The 25,665-nt window shown below is 41.9% G+C and overlaps 1 protein-coding gene across 10 annotated transcripts in view; it reads right to left on the bottom strand.

Moving 5' to 3' along the window:
* The window catches only part of CUNH8orf48 (chromosome unknown C8orf48 homolog), a 43,741-nt gene extending 19,083 nt beyond the window's left edge, over positions 1 to 24,658 (bottom strand). For 3 of the 10 annotated variants that reach the window (XR_007905127.1, XM_051791302.1, XM_051791314.1), the window contains exons 1-5: positions 22,335 to 24,655; positions 19,892 to 20,035; positions 12,211 to 12,443; positions 10,585 to 10,737; positions 9,411 to 9,505 (exon numbers count right to left, since the gene is read on the bottom strand). Coding sequence is in view for 8 of the 10 variants with exons in the window: in XM_051791302.1 (XP_051647262.1) it covers positions 9,411 to 9,505; positions 10,585 to 10,737; positions 12,211 to 12,443; positions 19,892 to 20,035; positions 22,335 to 22,509 (800 nt within the window). In the remaining 2 variants the exon portion in view is untranslated. Of the gene's footprint in view, positions 1 to 23; positions 1,728 to 6,824; positions 7,246 to 9,410; positions 9,506 to 10,584; positions 10,738 to 12,210; positions 12,444 to 19,891; positions 20,036 to 22,334 lie in introns of those variants that run through there. The other 7 variants (XR_007905102.1, XM_051791279.1, XM_051791296.1 and 4 more) reach the window with 6 other exon arrangements.
* Between the last annotated feature and the right edge of the window lie 1,007 nt (positions 24,659 to 25,665).

Here is a 25,665-nt window from a genome sequence, read left to right as displayed (position 1 = left end):
ACAGAGTTATCCCAACAACATAAACCCCCAAACCACGTCCAATTAAAACTTCCTACAAGTCTGATCTCCCATGTTATTTTGACTTAATTTTTTTTAGGGATCCAATGCAAATCATCAGTAGTCTCTTTAATACGACACTGATAACATCATTACTGCCAAGGCTCTGGCAAACAGAGGCAAGGGCTGCCCTTATGAAAAGGGAGGAATCTCAGTGAAATTAAAAAGCTGCTGATGAACATTGTTATCTCTTTTCAGTAATTCAGGTTTTTGACAGTTGCCAATAACCTGAATTAATCTTGAGACACTGTTTTTTGTGACTGTAATTTGCTTTGTTCCTCTCACATAAATTGCATCCAATCCACTCTTACTTTTCCATCCTCAAAAACTACAAAAACCCCTTAAAAAATCTGTTTCTCTCTCCTTTGTTGGAGTATTCAGAGCCACAGAGGTCAAGCCTGGAGAATAAAAGGAAAGACAATGCCTGTCCTAAGGATATTAGAAAACTAGGAGCAGATTTTGTCCTCCCCACCTTATACTGAGTTGTACTAAAACAAAAAGACATGGAAACAGGAGCCAGGGTAGGGAAGTCCATCCCTAGGCAAGGACATGTTCTACATCAAGAGTCTGAGTTTATATAAGTATCAAACTAAAACATCACTATTTCATTAAAAGGTTTAAAAATATAACTTACAGATTTTCTAATGTGCTTTCACAACAAGTTTATTCTAACAAATCAGTATTTCTAGACCAAAAAAAAAGAAATAAAAATCACTCCCATTATTTTTTTCAATACCTGAATCTTTCTAACATATTTTATTAAATGTTAATGGGAATTAAATGTGCACAGGCCTGAAATCCTGGTTTGCATGTTTGCAATGCTCAGGCCAAATACACTGAAGAATTATGACTCACACAAAACCAACAAAACAAGGGAAGAATTATTTATTCTCTGTTGCTTGAATTAAATCAGAGCATGGACAAGGAAGAATGTTTGGGGGGGGGGGGGGTTAAGGGAAAGTTTCCTTTTCTTTGCACATCCTCTGTTTGAACTTCCCGAAGTTCCTCTGTGTCCACCTCTCCAGCTCTGGAATCACAATGACCTGGATTATCAGCCAGTACTGTCCCTGCATGATCCCTTTCCATGTTGGAGTTGTGTCAGGATTTCCTTGTTCACCCAAACAGCCCTTCCCCCTTCCAACTGACACCCAGGCATGTTGACTCCCAGGAAAAAGCAAGAGTTCTCCCATAAAACTTCCTTCTTGGCACTTGCAGACATGGGGAGTGGGTCCCTGCAGCCCCAGTTTGCAGTTTTTGAGGTTTCTCTCACCCTTCTTGCCATCCTGGGTCCCTGATCTGTGTCCAAGCAGCAGGAAGGAGCATTCTGTGCCCTCAGGAAGCAAAGGAGGAGTGGAAGGTGGTGGTGGCACCCCACGGTTTGTCACAGCTGCAGCAGAGCCACCAACAGAGTCCTCACACACTGTTTTGAAAGGATTTCTCCATAAAAGCAGCTTCTACCCCAAAATGCAGCTGGAGCACAAGCAGAACTTTGCAGATTTAAGATTTTAAAAGCATTCCTGTTTTGATTTTGAAAAGCCACATATCTGAACTGACGGAGAAATGGAGTTACAGATGACATCCCTGCACCTTCCTGAGCAGTCCAGTCCAGCACCAGCTGCCTAATGACTTTAAATCCTTCATATTTTATTTTCCCCTCAGGAATCTGATAGCTGTGGATACAGATGAAATGAGATGCAGGCTCAGGCAAGTATGACAAAATCTGATTTCTCTTAGCACTGAGACATTCCACCCTCCTGCACTTCCACGTGGGTGGTGGACACTTGGCTGCTCCATAAATCAGAGGGGGCATTTCTCAGTTTCTCAAGTTCTTTTATTGCAGTTTCTTTCTTTAGGCTACTTGAGAAAGATGTTGAATATGTAGCCCAGGAACACTAAAATATTCTGCTGTCACCCCCTCCTGATCTATGACTTGCCAGCAGTGCAACACGTAGACATTCATCAAAGACGTGCCACGTTGCACTTGGTCCCTTATGTGAAATGAACTTCCAGTCAGCTTCACAAACACCTCAATATACAGTAAAATGTGATTTTCAAACTTTCTGTAAAATCCACAATTATTTCTGTCTCTGGGAACATATTGTTCCAAACTGGCAAGAACTGCTATTTACATCCTTTAACATCAACAGAGTGCTAATCTGCATAAACAGTCATTATTGCTAACAAGAATGGGCTGTTAATTAGTAAGAGGGACCCTCAGCTCCCTGCTAGCCTAAGTAGGATGAACCTCACATTTCTATTAAGAGGGGGAATTACAACTGCACCCCATCAAACAGAGTATCTCTGAACAAACATTTCCACTCCCAAGATATCTGAAACCTAATTCTGGCCTCCAAGTATTTGGGAGGAAGGTAGAGGGGGTTCAGAGCAAGCTGTTATTTGAAATAAATAGGCCTGAACATGCTTAGAGCTCCTCAAAGTAAAATATCCTGGGGCCAAAGACCGAGTGGAAGCAAGAATGAAGAGCAGCCCAGCCTTGTTCCTCCTCAGATTTAAGTCTGAAACAGGATTTGGATGTGGGGAGGGAAGGGGGAGGGCAGAGCAGCCCTTGAGAACTGCTCAGATGAGGAAATATTTTGGATTTGTCACACACAGCACGTATCAAAGCCAAATGACTTAAATGCGTTTGAAATTCCAGCAGAATTAGGAAAGAGGAGGGGTTTTAAATTCTAAATTAAAGCTCATTGCCTGTAGGGGAGCTCTTCAATAATCCTGTGTCATTTTTCACCCAGGGCCTTTTTCCAGGTTTCAGATTTGCAGTGAGGGGACCTCCCCAAGTCCAGGATAACGAGGACAAAAACCCCCAATCCAAACCCTCTCCAGACAATCTCTGTCTGAGAGCAGAAATCAGAGAGGAGGGGAAATAAAACCTCTTCGTGAGAGCTCCTGTTTGCAGCTGATTTTGTTCATGCGTGTGGTGTGAGCAAACACACGTCACAAAACCTGTCTTTGATTTCACCCTCTTTTGGGAATATCTGGGAGAAGAAAAGAAACACTTCTCAGTGCAACAACTCCTAAGATATAAAGTCCATTTGTTGCAGTGACTTAAGCCCAAGGATAAGCTCTGTCACCACAATGTTACTGGAATATTGATTCGATTTTCTCCAGTTCTCTCCTCTAGAACACAAAGAATCCCAAACTGGCACTAGGCTGAGCTTTCTTCTGACCCTTGGTGAAGAAGACAACACATTCCTGACCTCCTGACTTGGGATATAGAGGAGCTGTGCTATAAACTTCGTGCCACAGGCTGTTACTCCTGCCATCCCTGCCTTCCAAAACAAAGAACACTTCTGATCTCACCTATGCCTGGAGAACCTGAGGAGAAAACCATCTCCTGGATGACACAGGTGCCAAGAGAATCGTAGTTCTTGCTTCATTGGGAATTTTGAGAACACCTCCTGAATCCAAATGAGGCCCAAGTTCACAGAGGTCCCTGGACCTGCACTTTTGGCCTCACCAGACTATGAAAACTTTGCTAAATTAAATACAACAAGGGACACTGAAAGTGAGCAGCTGGAGGGGTCCCTGTCGTCCACCATTGCGCTGATTGTCGTGCTGACCATCATCTTCTCCTTGGTAATGACATCCCTAATAACCTACTGCTTCCACAAGTGGAAACTTAGAGGGAAAAGACTGCAGAAAGCACAAGAGGAGTATCAGAAAGACCATGAAAAGAGCATTTGCCAAAGCACATCTGGACTTGTTTCATAGAAAAAAAAAAAGGAAAAAAAGGATCCACCACGAAGAACTCTTGAATTACCTGGAAACGAAAATAATGAAAGAACTGCAACTATGAGATTTCCAAGCAAATACATCCTTGTTTTATCTAATTTCTAAGAGTTGTTAGCAGTTTGGAGATTTCCTACAGCTTTATTATACATATATATATATTTATATATTTAACCTCATTTGTGCAAAGTAAAACATACACAGTCATTTATTTCTAATCTCTTTTGTCATTTTAATCTCTCCACAACCTCTCTGGGCAACCTGTGGCAGTGATTCTTGGCTGTGAGGGTGGGGAGGCCGGGGCACAGGTTGCCCAGAGAAGCTGTGGCTGCCCCTGGATCCCTGGAAGTGTCCAAGGCCAGGTTGGAGCAACCTGGGCTAGTGGAAGGTGTCCCTGCCCAAGGCAGGGGGTGGCAGTGGATGATCTTTAAGGTCCTGCCCAACTCTAACCATTATTCTCTGTATTACTAAACCAGTAAATTCAAATCTGCTGCTCAGACTCTTTTAAAAATCCACTGGAAGGTAAAAAGTCAGATTTTGGTCAGTGCAAACCAACTGATCCAAACCAGTGGAGTTATGTTGTCTTGCACTGATGTAACCATGGGCTGACGGGGTTGAAATCCAACTAGAGTCTTGAGTAAATCCGATTCCCAGATGCTCAGAGCAGCAGTCTGGTCCTGAAGAACTGCTTGTGTCTTCAGTGACACTCCAAGCAGGACCAAACCTGAAATTTAAGTCAGGATTTCCTGAGAGGTGCTCGTGGCATTCCAGCCACAAGTGGATCAAGGACATCCAACACTAGTGGAACCCAATTTCCCAAGGGCAGGGCAAGCCCACCACCCTTTTTTTAACTAGGTTTCTAATTCTTTTTAAACCAACCATACACCAGTGTGTTTCTATTTGCAGAGCCTGTAATATCATGTCACAGAGAAATTAGAGATTTATTGTGTAGCATCTCTAAGTCATATTTTCTAACAAAGTGATGGATGTAATATTAATAGATGTAACTGTTTTACAAAGTAGAAACCATGTAAAGTTACCACCAAGCCCCCAGCGCAAGGATATAGCTTGCTTGCAATTACCAGTAATGCTGTATGTATTTTTAAACAAGCTATAATACTGTGATGATGCTGTAAACTTACTTCTGTAGGCAAAAAAAAAATGTTCTATTTAAAAATGTCGAGATGAAAGATGTAAATGTTCTGGAAGTGCTACCAACTAAAAATATGAATTTTCACAGAATATTCTAAAGATTCTGTTCCATGCTACAGATATATTTTACAAAGGTATTTATGGGTCATACACACCAGTCTGTGAGAACAGTATTATTTTATTACAAAATAAATACATGAATAAACAAGCAGTGAATACCCATGCCCAGAAGCTGGAAAATGTTTGTTTCTTTAAAATCCCATGATCAATTCTATAGGTCATTTGAAAGATGGAGAACTTTGTACCTTATTGACATAAGGGATCCACCCCAACACATGTCCCAGCCTCCCCCATCCAGATCCTGTCAGTGGAGCCAAAATTCTGCAGAATCAGTTGTGGAGGAAAAAGGGACATGAAAACAATGCAAATGTAGTATTTTTAAGATTAATCTCTGTTTTGCCCAGATTCCAGCCCATTTTTTAAGCCAGTGGCATTCAGAACACCAGCCCTGGTGCAGGGAGTGATCTGCACACACACAGTGTCTCACTGAGGGGAGTGAATAAATAAAAATAAAATAAAAACTCATTCTCTGAAAATGTGAGTGGTAATAAAATTACACTTTGAAGAATGCAAGTATATGTGAAAATACTTTAAAAATACAGGGCTAGAAGCACTCCAGCTCTTCCTGGAGGATCTATGGGTGATTTGGGATAACTGCCCTGAAAGCTGCAGTCTGGGGCTTTACCAAAGAAGAACTGGGAACGTGAACCCTTCCAGCAGCAAAACCTTGTCCCTGGTGCCACCAGCTTAAAGTTCTTTGTCAAGCTCCCAATATGAGTAAAAGGGTTCAGCTCCTCTTCTTGGAAGCTGATCAAACTGGCTACGGGAAAAAACAGAACTCAAAAACACCTGGGTCTCCCCACAGCCCAATGCCAGGAGTGGAGATGGGTTTATGGAAGGTCAGGGAGTGACCCCAGGGCAGCCTGCATGTTTCAGTTTTTAGTAAAACTTCAGGGAAAATGTTCAAGATTAATGTAAGGGGGTCATGAAGATGGTTGGAGGGCAGGAGAACCTCTCCCGTGAGGAAACGCTGAGAGAGCTGGGATTGTTCAGCCTGGAGAAGGTTCCAGGGAAACATCCCTGTGGCCTTTCAGTAATTGAAGGGGGCCTACAAGATGGGGGCAAAGTTCCCAGCAGGACCTGCTGCCTCAGGACAAGGGATAACGGTTTTAAACTGAAGGAGGGTTGATTTAGATTAGATATAGGAAAGAAGGTTTTTACAATGAGGGTTGTGAGGCCTTGGCACAGGTTGCCCTGAGAAGCTGTGGCTGCCACATCCCTGGAAGTGTCCAAGGCCAAGTTGGAGCAACCTGGGCTAGTGGAAGGTGTCCCTGCCCATGGCAGGGGGTGGGACTGGATGAGCTTTAGAAGGTTCCTTCCAACTCAAACTATTCTATGATCCTAAACTGGACCAATGGGACTACGACATATTCCCCCAGTAGCTGCAAATCATTATTTAAATATCCCAGAATCCCAGACTGGTTTGGGTTGGGAGGGATCTTAAAACTCAGCCAGTTCCAACCTCTGCCATGGGCAGGGACACCTTCCACTAGACCAGTTCAACTTTGAATATATTTACCTTTGTTCCCAGCTCAGATCCAGGCACGTTAATTACACTAGAATTTAATTCCCATCAAACCTGTGCTAGCAGCCTGTTGGGACGGAGATGGAAGTTTATCCTAGAGGAGATACAAAGAGATGGCCCAAGAGATGGACAGAAATGAGACTAAGGAATGACTGTGCCTGGCAGCCAGGTTAATTTTTTTCATAGCAGAAGCAAGGGCAAATGGAAGTGAAAATTCCCTTGCTGCAGTCCACAGGAAAACTGATTTTAATTTGAAGAATACAACTTTATCCAAAGGGCCAGTTATAAAGCATAAGATCACAAAAGTGGTTATCAGCATACACATAATATAAATACGATAAACTTCTATTTGCACAAAGTTCAGAGCAATAAACTCACATCACCAATCATTCAGAAGATTAAATAATGCAACTGTGTGTGTCATGAAGGCCAGAAAGAAAAAGCTCCAAAGCATTTTTTCCAGGCAGATTGATTTGTTGCTGAGCCACAGCTGCTTTCCATATGAATACCCCTTGAGCCATCACAGTCCTTTTATACCCCAGAAAGCACAAACAAGGCAGCAGATGAATCAATATTCCTTGATCAGAGTTTTCGAGTGTTTCTTTGGATCAAAAAGAAAAATCTACTGCTGGTGGGGGAAGCTCCTGTGAGGGGAAAAAAAGGAAAAGACGTGATCTACTCTCTTTCCCACAATCTCCCTGTCAGAGTTTTTGGATCTCTCAAGCCTCAAAGGCTGTAGGATTATAAAATAAATTATTTAGAGGTCTGGATCATTCATTCCATAGTACATCCCTAAGATCTGCTACAAGAAAACAGAAGGCAAACAGTCAGATCTTGGAGTCATCCTTGATAAAAAAATGAAACAAGTGTAGGGAGCAGCAGGAAATGCATCCAAGAGGCAGCAGCAAAACCTACTTTGATTTTTCAGAGGAGTTACCTGAGCTGTGTTTGTAACATTTATGCAAACAAACAAGAGCTGTGCAGTCACTGTGTGTGAGCATGACAACTATTCTACAGACAAACATTGTCAGACTCCTAACCCAAATAACTCACAGTTCAATGTATTTGCAGGAAGGCTCCATGGGAGCTGCAAAGCTCTTTACAAAGCTTCTATCAAAGGAAAAATACCAAAACATATGGATTACATTTTTAAGAAGAGTCCTGGAGCTCCCTTTTCATGGGTTAAGGGATGAAACCTGTGTTCATTGGCAAAACCAACAAAATTACATTTTCAGAAGATTCGGCTCTTTCACCTGCCAGCCCTTATGAGTCTCCACTTGGAACACTGTGTGCCCTTTGCCTCATGTTTGCAGATGGCTGAAGAATTCCAAAGGCTTGGGAGAAACAGGGAGTGCAGAGCAAAGCAAATAAGGAACAGAGATGGAGCATCTAAAAAGGAAAGGTTTAGGAGATTGGAAGGCAGGAACATTTCTGAGGATTTCAGAGGAAAAGGAAGAAACCAGGAGAGTTTATTCAATACACAGGTAACCATGTAATCTGCCAACACCTACCTCCATATCCAGCACTTCTCTTCAGGTTTTCCATTGATTTATGGGAAGGGAAAGCAAGAGGCTAAACAGCCCTCAAGCACTCTAAGAAACACAGAGCACACAGAAGGGAACAACTACACGGGGAGAAAATACAAACCCAAGTTCAACAATGCATTTTCCTTGTCCCAAAATGGGAAAAAATCAAATGCAACGGGAAGGTTTAATCCTCTTTGCTTTGTAACAAAAATTCAGGGAGAGTTCATAGGCAAGGATATCCCTTCAAGATTTCCAGAGGCCTGAATGCAGAGAAAGTCAGGAAGCAGGAGACTGATGAGAGGCAGTAACTTTGTGAGTCACACAAGGCCACCAGGTCCCAGCAGGAGCAATGGGACGAGCTCTTGTTGCCAGCACTGATCACAAAGTTGGGCTGCAGTTGTGCCCACACATCAGCTTAAGGCTTTTGAGGCCACTAGGAAGATGATTTCATTGTCCAACCCACTGAGATTCCCAGCACAAAGCCATTTTATTTGCACGTATCCTGAACCCCAGATATATTCTTTCAAAGACAGTGACTTTGTCATCTTGAAAAATTACAACAAATTCTGAAGTATATTAAAAAAAAAAAAAATAGGCAAAAATATAATTCAACGTCTTATTCCAATTTTCATCCATGTTGTTTTTTCTCTCCTGGACACCTCTCCTATACAGATTCCATGATTAATTTATTATAATTTCTCATCTCGTTGCCATCCGCAGTCTTGCTGATTTAATTCTGTTTTAGACTCATTATTTTACTTCTATAAATACCCCATTTCATTTTACTGCTTTCTATAGTTACTTTGCAACCTGCTTTTTTTCTCCTCCACCTGGGGCCCTCACTTCCAATTTAACATGAGACAGTGGGCAAAGATTGAGCTGAAATGCAGTAATTATACCTCCCTGCCCCAAAAAACGGAATCATTTATTTTTCTTACAGATGGAAGCAGCTGTGAGCTGCTCTGAAATCCCACAGCAATCCTACAAAAAACAATACTTATTACTTGCCAGATTAATAATAGAAACTCTTGGCTTCTGTAATTTGAAAAACATATAGAGATGGATTAAAATGTATTATAACATTTGCATTTAGGAAGAATAAAGAGTTGACTCAGAACCCAGACACAACATGCTGGACATATCTGGTTCCACCTGCAGGAATATTAAACCATCACCCAATTCATCACTGCCAGAGTAGGTTATATCCATATTAGTTGGTATTCCATGTGCAGCTCTCCCACTTCTTTATGTCCTTGAGTCATTTTAACACTTTCAGGCCTTACATTTTCTGACCTTTCAGCCTTTGCCACAAGGCCCTGGGATCCTCTGAAGGTTTGGGAAAGCTTCTGAGGGCTTCTCCTAGAAGTGTGAGCATGTTCTGAAACAGAAAGAAAACGTGGATTTGTATTCCTGGCATTTCTCATGTCCTTTATCCCACACCTGCCACTGGCAGCTCCATCCAGCCCCTCAAAAGCAGCTGAGTGGGCAGCACTTCAGTGGCACAAGTTGCGGGGGTTTTAAAGGGTCCTGTTTTAAAGTGTCCTGTTTAAAAATTCATGGCCAGTGATCTGCTCCCTAAAGCAGGTTTCTTCCCTAAGGAGGGAAAAGGAAAAGCAGATGGCCTTTGAGGGAAGCACGGAGGAAAACAAAGAGGAAAAAAGTGAAGCTTCACTTAACACTGAAGTTCTTAAATCTTAGGTATGGAGTGAGTGAGAGTCAAAAATCAGGAGAGTGGAACTATTAGGGGAAAAAGGGAATGTGTGGTACAGCACAAACTCCCACCTTGCTCATAAACACAGGAAGAGATCCCAGAGCTTCAGGAAGGCACTACTCATTCACTGCTCAGGAACAATTTGACTCCCTTTCAAGAAGGGAGAGAAGAGCTCTTCCTTCAGAGAGATCCAAGGAATTCTCTACCTTTCAGCTCCATTGCCTCCCATCTGCTCCAGAGGCACTTCCTACCCATAAAGCTTCTACCTTGTGACACTGGCACAGACAGAAAACAGTTTTTCCAAGAAGAAATCTCAGAGTATCTGGAAGGTCTCAGCCCCCATAACATCTTTCAGGGTCCTATTCCAAGACTCCTACACCAAAGGATGAGCAAGGAAGACCAGAATGGGCACAGTTACCTACTATCACATCAATTTATTTACCCTTTTGTCTTGCAAGGCCCATCAAAAAGCAAAAACAAGAGAGACCCAGAACCAATCTAGGACATCCTGGGAATGACCTTCAGCTTCCATAAATCAGGCAGGCTCAGATGATTTGATCACTATGTTGGTCCTAAAGTATTTTATTAATTGCCAAATTCTATTTTGACTTGCACTGCATTCAGGTCACTCTGATCTCACTGCCATCAATCAGGGGGAAATCTGCCTTATAGATCCTTTAGTTGCAGTACCTACAGAATGCTAAAAAAACATTATTTAACAAAATTTTTTTACAATATTTGCTTACTCTGGAGTAAATCTGTTCTTCCAGTTTCTCTTGGATTAAAGCACCTTCCATCAGAGCCTTTTTTTGCCTGACAAAGGCAATCCTCGCCAGCTCTGCCTCCTTCTTCTGGCAGTCAGGGCATGATGAAGCCTCGTGGATTTGAGTTTCTGTCACCTGGAAGAGGAGACTTTGGTGCAATGAGCAATGTCTGTCCCAGTGAGATGGCCACTCCTTAAGAATAATCAATAAAAATACAGCTAGAGGGACTGTCTAAAGACAAAAACTGGCTTTTTAGGCAAATTCTTTCATAGTCAGCAATAACTCCACCATCTCGACGTGCTTGTCCCTATGCTGGCAGTGTTCACAAGGCCTCCAACGCCAACCACAGAGGTTGTGATTCTCTTCACAAATTCTAAGAGGCAAATAAACTCTGAAGCAATTAGTTCAAATATGCAGCTCTGAGGCAGAATACAAACAAAATCCTACAGTTCTCTTTGGGAGATAACCAGTTCTACTCAGTAACTCCTGTGTTAGTTCATCCACCATGAAAACTGAAGAGTATTTAACGGCATTACACGAACCCCAGTGTTTGTGCTTTTGTGAAATATCAATAGTTTTATCTGATTTCATTGGCACTGATTCCATCTAGCTACATAAACACAATAAGTTGCTCCAAAAGCAGCGGAATAATCCTGGTAAGTCACATCTCAAGCCTCTCTATCCTCTTCTTCCTTGACTTCTTCTCTGCATAAAAATGTGTGTGGAGGTAAAGACAGAAGCAAACAGAGCAGTTACTTTTCTTAGAAAATATATATTTTCTAATATAAACCAAATATATTTAGAAAATATATTTTCTAATATAAGACAAATAAAGAGGAAGTAAAAATTCTACAAAGTTTGGAAGGTGAGTTAACGTTAATACAGTGAAAAAATGCAGATGGTTGAAATCTCAAAATAATTTAAACAGACAGATTTAAACAGAAATACTTTTCACACCAAAACTGAATTTAAAGTATTACTTTAAATACCTCATAAAGTATTACTTTAATTACTTTTACAGAGGGAGGGGAGGAGCTGTGGCAAAAAGCCCATCCTGTGGTGGGAAAACCCGCTGGGCTGGTGAAAAAGAAAAGCACTTGGAATTGGGCAAAGGTGATACAGATGTTTCTTAATCAACGGACTAAGGTCACCAAGATTTTGTTGGACTTGCTTTAATTCTTCAATATTGCCTAATACCTAAGAAAGCTGGGAGCAGAGGGGTTGCCTTTGGAATACTTCTAATCCTGGAATCACAAAGACTTCACAGCAAATAATATGCAGAATAATTTGATAAATAACTAGTACCAACATAACCAGCAAAAAAGGCTTTTTCTTCTGCTGATCCAGGGCTTACTGGGTGTGCAATAACTGATGATCCCAGCCTGGCTCAGTCACACAAAGCATTACTTTATCAGCAGCCAGTTTTTGATGATGATTTGATTCTTTACTAGCAGGAGTGTCTAAGAAAGGAGACAGATCAATGCTGGGGTATCAACCCAGAAGCTCTTTCAGAGGCCTGAGTGAGGCATCACTAAGCTCTGTTTGATTTGATCCTCATGGTATGGCTTTATTATCCAGTGCTTTAGCCAAAATCTCCCTGGCTTTCACCTGCTTAACAGTCTCTCTGGTGTTTTCCAGGAGGATTCTGTTCATCAGCTGACCAGGAACAATGCAGTTCCCATCTCCTGTCCCAGTTTTCACTGCTGGGACTCCATCCTGCAGCTTCCTTGCCTTGCCCGTGTTTCCCTGCTCAGGGCTCAGCTGCTGGTTCATCCCATTTATCTTCCTGGTGCAAAAAGACCTGAGAGCATCCAGTTCTCCATCAAATAATTCAAGAATTTCTGTCAGGCATAAGTCAATAAAACAAACCCATCAATTCCTGTATCAAGGAAAGAGAAGAATTCCTTCCTATATCTATATATCTATATATCTATATATCTATATATCTATATATCTATATATCTATATATCTATGTATCTATATATAGATAGATATTCCTTCCTATATCTATCTATCTATATCTATCTATCTATATATCTATCTCTCTCTCTCTATTCCTTTATAGATATAAAATAAATACATATAAAAATATTAGATATATAAACATTAGCTATATAATAGATATGAATAATAAAATATTTATTATATAGTATAAAACCAATATAGAATAGCTTATATATTATTTATATTTTTATATATTTATTTAATGTATATTTATATATTATTTTATATTAATATATATTTCTATTTATATACATATAATGTTTTAAAAAAATCTTTTCCTCTTTCATCTTGTCTTATCCTTCCCTGTGGCATGCAAAAATAAATGAAATCGAGATTATACTTCAGATGGGTGGGTTAGGATGGATTTTTTTATCATCATCATGGCTGGGCTTCGCGAACGAAGATTTGGGGAGGGCTCTACCCACGTTTGTTACAAGCATGCTAAAAAGGCTAATAAGGCCAGTACGAGATAGGCACGTCCAGTTGCAAAAGGCACAGCAGAAAGACTCCTTAGGTGGTATAAGGAGATTTTTTTATACATAAATATATATTTATATATTATATAATATATTTTAGATATTATATAATATGTTTTATATATTATATTTTTGTATGTTATATAATATATTTTTCTAAATTATATATACATATAAAATAAAAATAAATATAAAATCCGGATAAGAACTGTAGGAACTTGCACAATAAATGTCTCTATGAACAAGCTCCAAATACGGGAACAGAAAAGAACCTGAAAGAATGAGGCTACTAATGATAGAGATTAAATATCAGTAGTTAAATACTATGACATTAAGTAACCTGTCTTTCAATAACTGCCTCATACAGATTTAGCTTCTTCCTACCTGAAACTGCAGGTTGCTAAACCAAAATGAATTAACACTTCAAGAGGGCTCCTCTAAGGAGCAATTCATAACAAAAATTAGAGGCAGTGGCTGTGGAAGTCACTCTGGAAACATCTCAAATAGATTCTACAACCTCAGGCAGGCACTTCTTTTTTTGGAGAAGGGCAATTCCATCAGAGAATACTTTCTCCTAAAGCTTCAAAAATTGTTCTTTATAAGATCTTGTTTAAAAAACATCTTCCCCTCTCTCATCTTCTATTATCCTTCCCAGTGGCATGTAAAAATAAATAAAATTGAGATTATCCTTCAGGTGGGTGGGTTGGGATGGATTTACAACTTTATTCAGTGCTTTGTGGGGGATTTTCCACAGGCTTAAACCACAATCAATACAGTATTTCATGGGCATCGGCATGGAATGATGCTGTGCAGCTGTACATGGCCTGATTACGGAATTTAAACAATCCCTCCACATTGTTTTACTCCTTGTCAGGTTTAAATTTGGTTTTATTTCTCCTAGCCAGGCACTGCAGGTTTCCTGGTGCTTGTCTGACAACCATTGCCATGGGATATTCCAATGCCATGGGACACCTTGGCATAACCACAACACACACTCTTAAAAAAGCAGGAATGGAAAACTTCCCCTAAATGCACCGGCATGAATTTAGTCTTGAGGAGACAAGACAGAGCTGTGGAATTCTGCAAGGGAACTCGGCATCTCTTCAGAAATGCAGCTGATGTTTATAAAGGATAAGGGGATCCATAGTTAAAATGAAGCAAAGCAGGAGTTTTGTTTCATGGACAACACGGAAAATTAAGTACATTTAAGTCATTTAAGTACAACTACCAGTTCAGAATCAGACACCACAGAGCAGTTTATTCCTCCTTAGAAGATGATGTATCTAACTGACTGTAGACAAAGACATGGTGACGATTTATAGACAGATGAATCAGAATAAGCAATACCTTAAAATGCAATTTAATGAAAACAAATTTGCTTTGTAGGATCATAAACATTTGAGTGGAAACCACCATTTCAGTCAGCAGGTGACTTTCCTTACTATTACAATGCGGACAGTGCAAATCATGTGCCAGTTCTGGGTTTAATTACACACTGAAAAACAGGGGCATGTTCATTTATGCCGTGCAGAGAATTAATTAAAAAAATTTAAAAGTTACCACTATGGGAGGGGAAAACCCAGAACAAAAGCATTTAAGTACTCAAATCCATAAGTAAAACCCCTGGAGGCTGTGACAATTTAATACCAGCCTAATTAATTCACTTAAGGTTCTCCTGACATACAGAAGTGCATTTTTATTAAGAATTGGTTTCTAATAATGCATGAATTCTGTGCTGCCACACACCCACCCCTTTGCTCATCTGCACCTACAGACATCAGAAAAAACACCAGCAAAGAGAACAGCAAGTTTTAAACCACACTGCACGACTCGTTTCTGAAGTTACTTTTTAATATTGATTCCCATTTAAAAGTAATCTCAGAGAGAATAAAAATTATCAAGGACTATAATTTTTCTGAAACAAGAACAAAAAAAAAAAACTATGAGAAAAGTCAGCACACAGTTAAATTGGGGAAAGTTTTGTCTTTTCTCTGCACACTGACTCCAGTTTCCAATTTTTTCCCAGGTGGAGAAGATTTACTTGTCCTTCAGCTCTGCACTGGTTTGTTTTATTTCTGGTATCTCTCACATATTCCCTCCTTTCCATCCCAGATCCTTCTCCATTTGGGGTGGCAGATTTAAATGTCCCTGCCCTGTGCCCACAGAGAATCCCTGCAGTGCCAATTACTGCTCCACAAGAAGACTTTCCTACTGCTTGGCTGCCCCAAATCCAGTGCTCCCCACACCTTCTTCACTTTGCAGCAACAGCAGTGAGAAGACAAAGGGAAGATCCCCGCAGAATCCATGGCTTTTGGAAGAAACTCCTTCTTTCCCAATTCCATCAAGGCATTAATGAACGTTTTACAAGCAGGGTTTCCATTTCTGGCTGGAATTTCCACATCCAGACCACATTAATTCTTACTTACTTACAGAATCAGAAGACAGGTCTGGAATCTCAAGGTCTTTTTTATTTTTAACTTGACACAACAATCGCAGTAACAATAATGATTAAATGAGTGATAGTGACTGAAGGAGGGATGATGCAGAAGAGGTGACAGGAGCAGCAGAAGTGCCACCAGGACAGGCATCGAGTCAGAGCCACATCTCACGCAGCAGGAAGGTCATGAAACATGGAATATTTAGGAAGTAAAGCCCCATAGTGGCCCAAGAAGCTGCTCTGATGACAAAAAGCCTTGGTGTGTACCACTAGAGATAAATTAATCCATATGTCTAGATCCCAAACCCTGCTGGGAACTTTGTAACTAAGTGACCTACGTAAATTTTGCTTTCTGTGACATTTTAAATCTGTGAGGGGCGGGAGTTTTTCCTCAGTCTTTCCTCAGTTTCCTTTCCCTTTGAAACTAACTTTAATAGGAAAATTGGCAGGCATTTTGTTATTATTATGCTCTGCTGATACTCTATTTTAAGAAGAAAAAAAGGAAAATGAGATCATTGTGAAAGGCAGCAACTGGTAACTACTCTCGAGAAAGATTTTCCCTCTGCATCTCAAGATCTTCATGATTACCTAAAGTGATTTGTACAACTGAGTGCAGCAGGTCAGGGTAACATGCTGACAGCAAACAGTTTGTGAAAGATCCCTGCAGGCAACATATAACTGACCTACCAGGCTGAACTATCAGGTTATTTATCACGAATATGAATTTAAAGCAAATTAAACTCCTCCAGCACAGTGAATCATTGTAGTATCATGGAACGGTTTGGGTTGGAAGGGACATCAAGGATCATCCAGTCCCACCCCCTGCCATGAACAGGGACACCTTCCACTAGCCCAGGTTGCTCCGACCTGGCCTTGGACACTTCCAGGGATCCAGGGGCAGCCACAGTTTCTCTGGGCAGCCTGTGCCAGGGCCTCCCCACCCTCACAGCCAGGAATTCCTTCCCAATATCCCATCTAACCCTGCCCAGAGGGCAGTGGGAAGCCATTCCCCCTTGTCCTGTCCCTCCATCCATTGTCCCCAGTCCCTCTCCAGCTCTCCTGGAGCCCCTTTAGGCCCAGGTCTCCCTGGAGCCTTCTCTTCTCCCGGTGAACACCCCCAGCTCTCACAGCCTGGCTCCAGAGCAGGGTTTACATTTAGGTGTTGCTGGTTGGAATTTCCACATCCAGCCTACATTAATTCTACTTAACTACAGAATTAGAAGACAAGTCTGGAATCTCAGGGCGTTTTTTACTTTTAGCTTGACACCACTATCAAAGTAACAATAACGATTGAGTGACTGAACTGTATCTGAGCGAACTGTATCTGAGCCACAAACATTTCTTTGCCTCCAAATAATACACATTACCAGCTCAAGCTCTCCCACTTTTGACAGCAATAGTGCAGTGGAAAATATACAAGCAAAGCATTTAATGTAGGCATGTTACAAAGGTGAAATCAAACTTGTGAGCACAGCACCACTCACAGGGTTAAAAAGCCCCCCTTGAATTTTCAGATAGATCCAAGTTGAAGAATTGCAGTTTGCTGAGTAAATTTTAAAGATGAGTAGTGATTTTTGAAATAATCTATATGGAATTGGGGATTTAGAGTCATGTTCTGATGCATTTAGCCTAATAACTCTGGTGGAAGAGGGACAGAGAAGAGGATAGAAAGAGAACTATGACAAAAATTTCTCCCTTCTCCTAAGGCCAGCATTCAGCTTTTTCTTCTTTCAGCCCACAGAGAAAACTAGGAAAAAATAAGAATCACATTCCTGGACATTTCCATAGGTACACTAGAACTTTTTTTTCCCTCCCTATTAGGAAGATAAGAAAAAAAGGGTTTATTACAATGAAGACAAATTCAGAAGTACCCTGCATGCTCAGTGTACACATAATTCACTTTGCTGAGTGTACTGAGGGGACTCACTGTGCAGCAAATCTAGTTCTAGTGAGCTCATCTTCTATTATATTTTTGTTTAAAAATCTCCAAGTTGTTAAAATAGTATAAGGCTTGGGAGCTCCTGCACACTGAATGATTAAGTCAAAGAGAAGGAGGTAGTTCTAGATGTCAGTGTGCAAAAGCTGCTGTGCTTTACTTTATTTGTATGTTAATATTCTGCAATAAATGTAGTCCATGGCTAAAGTATCGTTGATACTGATGAATTTGGGGGTAACATGGATAAGCATGAAGCATATTTTGTGCTCTTCATATTGATGGTGGTTGGGAGCACTGGTGTAACAATGACAAGGGACAGCACAGGCAGAAGACAACACACGCCTTCATAAATCAGCACTAGAGAATGGAACAGAACTGCTCAAGGCCTCTCCTTACCCATCAACATCCATACACCAAAGGCAGAACATTCTCTTGTGCAGAACTACAAAAATCTGGAAGTGATCCTATGAGTAAAATCTTCCAAGTGCAACTTTCAAGGGAAAGTAGAGATGGAAAACATCCTCAACCTCAAACTGTGGTTTCTCACTCAGTGACTCTGGAACTCCTCGGGTCCCTTTTAATTTCTCCGTGAATCAGCCACAGGATTCTGAGGTATTTTAGGAATATCATCTCTGAGGAGCTGGCCAGGAGAAGCCTCTCTTCTACAGATGAGCTGCTCTACTAAAAGCCTGCTTGGTAGCCTTGAGAAAGCAGGAACACAAGGATAAATGCAGAAGATGAGTCAGGAACTCACAGCTTTGACTCACCACTGCTCAACAATTAAGAACAGCCTAGAAATGACCTTAGCTCCTGTTTTCTAGGATGGTTTGAGGATGTTTGTGCCACAAAGTGCCTAGGCAGGAGGATCTCCTGGTTAATCAGTCTTACAAGTGACCTACAAGTTCACTTCCCATGAACACACAGACTGAGGAAGACTCCCTGTCTGCTTCCACTAATTTTCTGCTCAATTCCAGCTTTCTTGCTCTTTTTTTTTTTTAATTAAAAATAGCACCTCTGACACACTTTTGAGAGAGACTTTAGCAGGACTTGCATCCCACCATCTGTTCTCACAGTTGCTTGTGTAACCAGTACGCGGAAACACATCCTCTTCCTTCCTTCCTTCCCCTCTCCTCCTCCTCCACACTCTCCATCATTGTGGTGGTTAAAGCTGCTCCATTGTTCTTGCCAAAATTGGTGCCCTGCTGCCTCCCTCAGCTTGGGAAAGGAATTAAAACAGGGCAAACAGGTAATTCAATAATCCATAAAGCTGGTTAACAGGGTGTCCTAGTTAGAGCAGCTGGGACTAGTTCATCACTGTGTGGGTGTAACCCAAACTGTGTATTCTACACCCTCCATGTCATTTCCCAGGAACTGTTAACAATAGACCATTTGCAGCAGCTGCCCAGAGCACACCTGACCCCTCAGGCTATAAGCTGAGTGTCAGGAAGCCTGTGAGATAGGAGGATGTTCCTGTCCTCACACCAATGACTCAGGTGTGATAACTCCCCTCTGGGGAGTCTTTAGCACCTCCACACCCAGCCTGAGGGGTCATGTCTGCTAATGGGCTACCAAGGATTCCAAAAATATCTCACCACTCATGGTCACCCATTGTGGAACTCCCCGCCCTGGGGGAGGTACTGGGCATTCCCACTGGAACCTGAGTATATACTCTTGGGGTCTTGGGACTTCTGGTACCACTCATCGGATCCAGAGGAGGATCAGAACTTCGAGCAGACTGCAACCACCATTCTCAACCAGACTGCGATCACCACTCTCACCAACAGGTTCTCCTTTCCTTTTCCTTTGGATGCAGGGGCCAACAAACACCACTCTGTTCGTGCCCCAGGGTCCTGGGTTATACATCTGGGTTTTGTGGGTTAAAACCAATTGTTTGTCCGTATAATTGTATTTATTGTATTATTTTTTTTAAATTGTAACTCTGACTTATAATCTCTCTTGAGCTGGGTTCATTTCTCCTGCCAGTTTACTTTTAAACCAGCACACAGGGGAAAAACATCTCACACAATAAATTCCAAAGTCACATTTATTTTGGAGGGAAAAACTCCACACTCCTAATACCTGTACTGGTACTGGAGCTGAAAGAGAAAGCTGGAGAGAAAAAAAAACTTAACAATCCAGTAAAAATTGAGGATTACAGTTAAACTTAAAATGTGGATACATTTTTTTAATGTGTTTATCCAGATTCTGTGATAATGCATCACTAGGATAATGTCACTATATCAGGAGCATCAAAGCCATGCGTGTATGGGAGGCAAAACTGCTTGGCAAGAAAGCCTAAAACAGAAACTTTGTATTTAATTACCTGGCTAATTATCCAGCTTAACAGCCTGCATATAAAATTTAAGTCTAGTTAAAAGTTTACATCCCCTCTCAAAAGAAATGATTACAACCTCTACTGAAGTAACTGAACTCACCACCATGAGTTTTCCTGACAGAGTTGTCCTGTTTAACCTCAGCTTCTTTATTTTTCAGATCTCTCCATCTTCCCATGGCATCAATCCATTTTCCTATGGCAACTCTTTCCAGAGCTGCAGAATCCACTCCTTCAGATTGCTCCTCTGCAATGAAAAAAGGCAACTTTGAACACACCTTGTGAGGAAAGCAGGACTGCAGAAAAGCAAACAATGCTCCACTTGAATGTGCCAGTTTGCCCTGGTGAGGGAAAAGAAACCCCAAGCCACAGGAATACACAGATGAGACCAGAGATTTCAGCTAAACAAGCTTCTGTGCCATAAAATACCTTCCACTACTCATTCCTAATCACCCCACTGAACCAGGATTCACTGAGAAAATGGGAGCCTGTTCACACGTTCAATTTGATCTGTAATGTTACACTAATCTCATCTCCCTCCTCCCTCCTTCAGCCCCATCAGTCATTTCCAGCTCTTCGTCTTGTGGTCACACACTCTTAGGAGCTCAGCTGAACTGTCTCAGGGTATTGATCCAAGTGGAAAATAAGGTGGCACAAGGGAAATAAAAATTCTGTATCAGCTCCCTGTTCTCCAGCTTGTTCCAGTTGGACTCGATGATCCTTGTGGGTCTCTTCCAACCCAGAATATTCTGTGATTCTGGGAACTCCAGTTCTGCAGGAACTAAGGAAACCACAAAGATGTGAAAGCAAAGAGCTGGGAAAGGACAAAACACTTAGAAGATCTGAGAAGTCCCTACCAGTGACAGCAAGGTGCACATGGTATGGCCCCAATTCAAAACAGGGAGCATCTCCTTTCTCTGTTCTGTTTTCAGGGTTCTGACAGCAAATTCCACAGGCTTAGACAAGGAAATAATGTGTCCCTATGGGAGCAGCAACATGACAGGCTTTCTGTGGGTTTTATTATTTATATATGCTGCTCTCAGGAAAATATATACCACAGAAAGCAATCAATTCCCCCCAAAAATTCTGTGAATTATTCCCCAGTTTCTCATTTAACTGAGAGCATTCAGAAGACTCTGTTATTTTATGAAATATTAATCTTGTAAAGATAAAAAGTGGTAACACTTACTAAAGAAACCTCTATGCACACAGTAAGGATTGCTCCTAGCATGTGTTCCTTGATGTCAGAAATAAGGATTTCAATCGTTAGACATGGAATAATTTAAAGAATCTTGTTATATTTCCAGGAAAAAAAACTAGGGATTAAAACATATCATTTGTAAAACTACAAAAATTTTAAGCAAAAAACACAAATCAGACACTGTTCAATTTTAGGGATGTATCATGAATTGATACCAAGACAATGATCACCTCTTTATTCAGATTTTTGAAGCACTGATCTCCAATGCTGAATTCTGTGCTACAATAAACAGGAATATGTATTTGACAGCAAAGTTTGGCCTCCATGGGTGGCATTTCAGGCTTAAACAGTATTTTTAAAGGATTCCTAATGATAATGGTGCCAGTTCTTACTGTAGAGTGAAAAAAACCTCAAGTAAAATGTTGGATGGATGAGGGATAGGAAGAACATCTCTACTGGACTTGTCTATAGTAGGAAAAGAAACAGCTTCCCAATATGAAACCACAGTAACTATATTTAACATTATCTATTATATAATATATAATTACAATATATAAAATATATATAATTATAATATATAATTAACATTATATATTGGTATATGTCAGCTGACCAAGCTGAACTGAATAGAATCAGATCACAAAACTAACAGCCAACAGACATCAAAATAAATCTTGTTTACACTACCTTTAAAAATACATTAAAAGTGTTGTAGCTAATCTTTGAAGCTATAAAGTTTTATATATGCTGCAAGCTCCCAAACTAAATTAAAAGATTATTCATCTCTTTAAGTATCCACAATATTTACCACTCCAAACTTGGAGAAAAGGAGAACACAAGAGAATGACAGAGAACCCTGCAGAGAGAAAAGAAAAAACCTAACAGAGCTGATTTATCCCTCATTTAATGCAGCTTCTTCATTGCCCAGAGAAGCTGAGGCTGCCCCATCCCTGGAAGTGCTCAGGGCCAGGTTGGATAGGGAATCCAGCCTTCCTCAGTATTTCAAATCCTGGAACTTTCCCTTGGAAAACTTATTTTATGGCCCAGCTACTTTTCAGATGTGGTAACTCAGTCAAGACAACTTGCGGAATATTTTTTTAAGATGCCAACAGAATTTCAGCACCACAAGATTACAAAGGAAGGGCTTCCATGGCCAAATCGTTCCACATGGAGCTGTTGGCGAATCCCGGGAGCACAGATCTGGTCAGCACACTGAGGATCTGTTCCTCTGCACAGCAGGAACACTGTGTGCAATCTTCGCATGTTTATTTTTGCTGATTCAAGTCCCCAGAGCACTGATTGGAAGCTGAGAAAGGAGGTCTCTGGGAGGGAAAGCTCTGCATACCTGCATGACTTTGGCCTGCCAACCATGATGTGCTTTCCAACACATCTGAGCCCTCCAAATCCTCTGTGGGACAGCAGGAGCCAGATGGTTTGATCTCCTCCTCCTCACTGAAGGACTCAAAGGTATCTTCTGAATAGTCCAAAGCAGAGCTGTTGTAACTCTGGCTCAACTCCATCCACCCCTTTTTGTGGCTCCCAGAGCTGTCTGAAGGGACAGTCCCCTGCCCCTTTTTTTCTTGCAGTGTTACCTGCAAGAAAAAAACAACAGTAAACAAGTTGAATTTCACAGGGAGAGGGACAGGATTACTTACAGCACAGGGGACGTATGGAGGGCTGTCACAGCTCAGCTCACACCTCGTTTAGCTCCCACAACAGGGGGATAAAATCACAACTCAGCCACTGGATCAAGGCAACACCTTCAAAGCACAAGTTCAGATCCACAGGGTAAGTGCACAGTAACAATCAGCACCGAGCATTAGCCATGAATCCTGAGCAGCATTCCTTTCAAACCTGCAGTGAATTACAGAAACACTTGGACAAAATCAGTCCTCTGGAAAAAAAAAAATTAAATGGTAAATTTTTGCTTTCAGATTTTGTGGCCTCTCACCACTCCAAAATACAAAACCTCCTTTTTCTGCCTAGATTTCTTCTAGAAAATGAAAAAGAAAACACAACCAGCATGAGCCAGCTGGTGCTCTCAAATGAAGAGCCAAGCTCCTAAAGAAAAAAGAGATAAAGTTCTCCAGATACAAGCTCCAGTCACAAAACAGGCCTCAGACAGAAACCTATCACGCAACAGATTTATTTGAAAGCTTTGTTCTTACTTATTTTATCCTTTTTTAAAATCAGAATAATACCCCTTCTTCCTGTGAACTTAAGGACCAAAATAGCTTTGTCCCAAATAATTTTGCTCCAATTTTTTCCCTACTCCCATTAAGTAAGGAGATTAAATATGTGGGCAACACCCCTCTGGAAAGATGCTGGCAGCAGTCACAGTTCCTCCACCCAGAGAGATGGGAACCCAGTGTGATAATAGTAGGTAGAAAAAGGCACTTTCTGTCCTGTACTCGGGGTTTAGGCAGCTTTGGTTTAAAGGTGCTGACTTTGACCATTTCCCTACTGAACACGTTCTGCTGCCTGTTTCGCCCGCCCCATTACTGCCAAAATCTTTCTGCACACTCTGTAAAGACTTTGTGCCCCTAAAACAAATTCAGCCCTTCCTTCCCAAGGCTAGATGTCCAAAACTCAGCTGTAGTCCCAAATCTATAATTCCAGAGGTTTCCTTTTTGTTCGTGGTGCCAAAAATGAAAAGAATTGTTCTGATTTGAACTGGAGATATTAATGAACACTAAGTAGTTCTTTTGTTCCTCACACTACCACTGAGTCAGTGGTTATTAAGGTCTGGTGTGCTGAAGAAAACAATAGGAATTGCAAACACAGTGAATTAGTTCTCCAGCCCCCAGCTGACCCAGGTGGCAGCTGCACAAGCAGCATGGGGAGGGTTAAGGAACAAGAAAATTAATTTTGGCAAGTCATAAGACTGGCTGAGTGAGAAATGTTTCATAATATGTGATGCAACTGATATTCGCTCATTTCCACAGTGAAAGCAGCTGTTTGTCAAAGTAGCAGCAGATAACTGTAATAAACTGTAAGTATACTTATAAATAGCACATAAAACTGGTTTCAGAAAATTTTAAACAGTTTTACAATTGTAAAGTTCGATCTGCTGTAATCACTGTGTAACCTGGTCTATGGGAAGGTGCCCCTGCCCATGGCAGGGGCGTTGGAAGGGACCTTAAAGCTCATCCAGTCCCATCCCTGCCATGGGCAGAGACACCTCCCACTATCCCAGGTTGCTCCAAGCCCTGTCCAGCCTGGCCTTGGACACTTCCAGGGATGGGGCAGCCACAGCTTCTCTGGGCAACCTGGGCCAGTCTCCCCACCGTCACAGCCACCAATTCCTTCCCAATATCCCATCTAACCCCGCCCTCTGGCAGTGGGAAGCCATTCCCCCTCGTCCTGTCCCTCCATCCATTGTCCCAAGTCCCTCTCCAGCTCTCCTAGAGCCCATTTAGGCCCTGGAAGGGGCTCTCAGGTCTCCCTGGAGAGCCCTTTTCTCCCGGTGAACACTCCCAGCTCTCCCAGCCTGGCTCCAGAGCAAAGCGGCTCCAGCCGTCGGAGCAGTTCCGTGGCCTCCTCTGGATTTGCTCCAGCAACTCCGTGTCCGATAACTCCTCATCTGTGTTCCCCCGCTCCCCTTCATTCCTCTCGGCCCCTCACGGGCTCTGGGAGCTGCTCTACCCTCCTCACCCCCTCCAGGACGGCTCCTTACCCAGCCCGGCTCCCCCAGCCGGGAAGCGGCGGCCCCGGAAAGCGGCGAGGCGGGCACGGGGCGGGCAATCCGGGCCGCCCCGCCCCCGAGGCGGCCCGTCCTGCCTTAAAACATTCCCGGTTAGATGGAGGTGGGAAGTTGCACCTCGTCCAGCTCTGGACCCTGCACTCTAAAAGAGACATTTAGGCGCTGGAGCGTATCCGGAGAAGGGGAATAAGGCTTGTGGAGGGTCTAAAACACTCGGCTGGTGAGGAGCAGCTGAGGGAGCTGGGGGGGTTTAGTCTCGAAAAGAGGAGACTCGTCATAACAACGGTACCAGGCACCTCCAAAATTTCTGACCCTCCTTACAAACCAGGATAAAGAGCACTTTACTGACAGCGTTGGTGCCCAACAGCCAGCCCAGGACAGCCCCACGTCCCATGGCTATCAGCTCTGTCCTGGGCTGGGCATGGGGGAGAGCAAAACAGGCTCTAAATGGGAACACCACGAGGTTTCCCAGTCCCTCCACCAGGCCTTCCACACCAAGCCATGCCTGTTACACATATTAAACATCAGAAATCATTGCAAAAACACGGGTTAAAGGGCTGGCCATGGAGTGTTAAAATGACTTCTGCTAAAAGCATCCTATGCTCCAGGTCAGCCGCAGCTCTATTTTGCCATTAGAACAGAAAAGCCAAGAGAAACAGTAGGTAATTTTAAATTTACTTTTTTACTGTTATTTTTAAATTACTCTTTTACCTTTAGGACAGTGTATCATATCCCAGAAGATGAACACAGATGGCTCTCAAGACACCTGTAATTCTTTCTCTTCAAAGCAACAGAATCACTCTGTACAACTTCCCCCCCAAGCCCCCCCCCCCAAACAGGAGGTTGTGGTGAGGTGGGGTCTGGTCTGTTTGCTGCGCCTGCAGTGAGAGGAAAGAGGGAATGGCCTTTAATTGAGACAGGGGAAATCCAGATTAGATATTAGAAACCAAATTTTCATTGTTCAAGTAGTCGG

The sequence above is a fragment of the Manacus candei genome, unplaced genomic scaffold (genome assembly GCF_025592945.1).
Source record: "Manacus candei isolate 608988 ecotype Guabito, Panama unplaced genomic scaffold, ASM2559294v1 h1tg000003l, whole genome shotgun sequence".
Taxonomy (NCBI): Eukaryota; Metazoa; Chordata; class Aves; order Passeriformes; family Pipridae; genus Manacus; species Manacus candei.
This window is presented reverse-complemented; position numbering and strand designations above follow the sequence as displayed.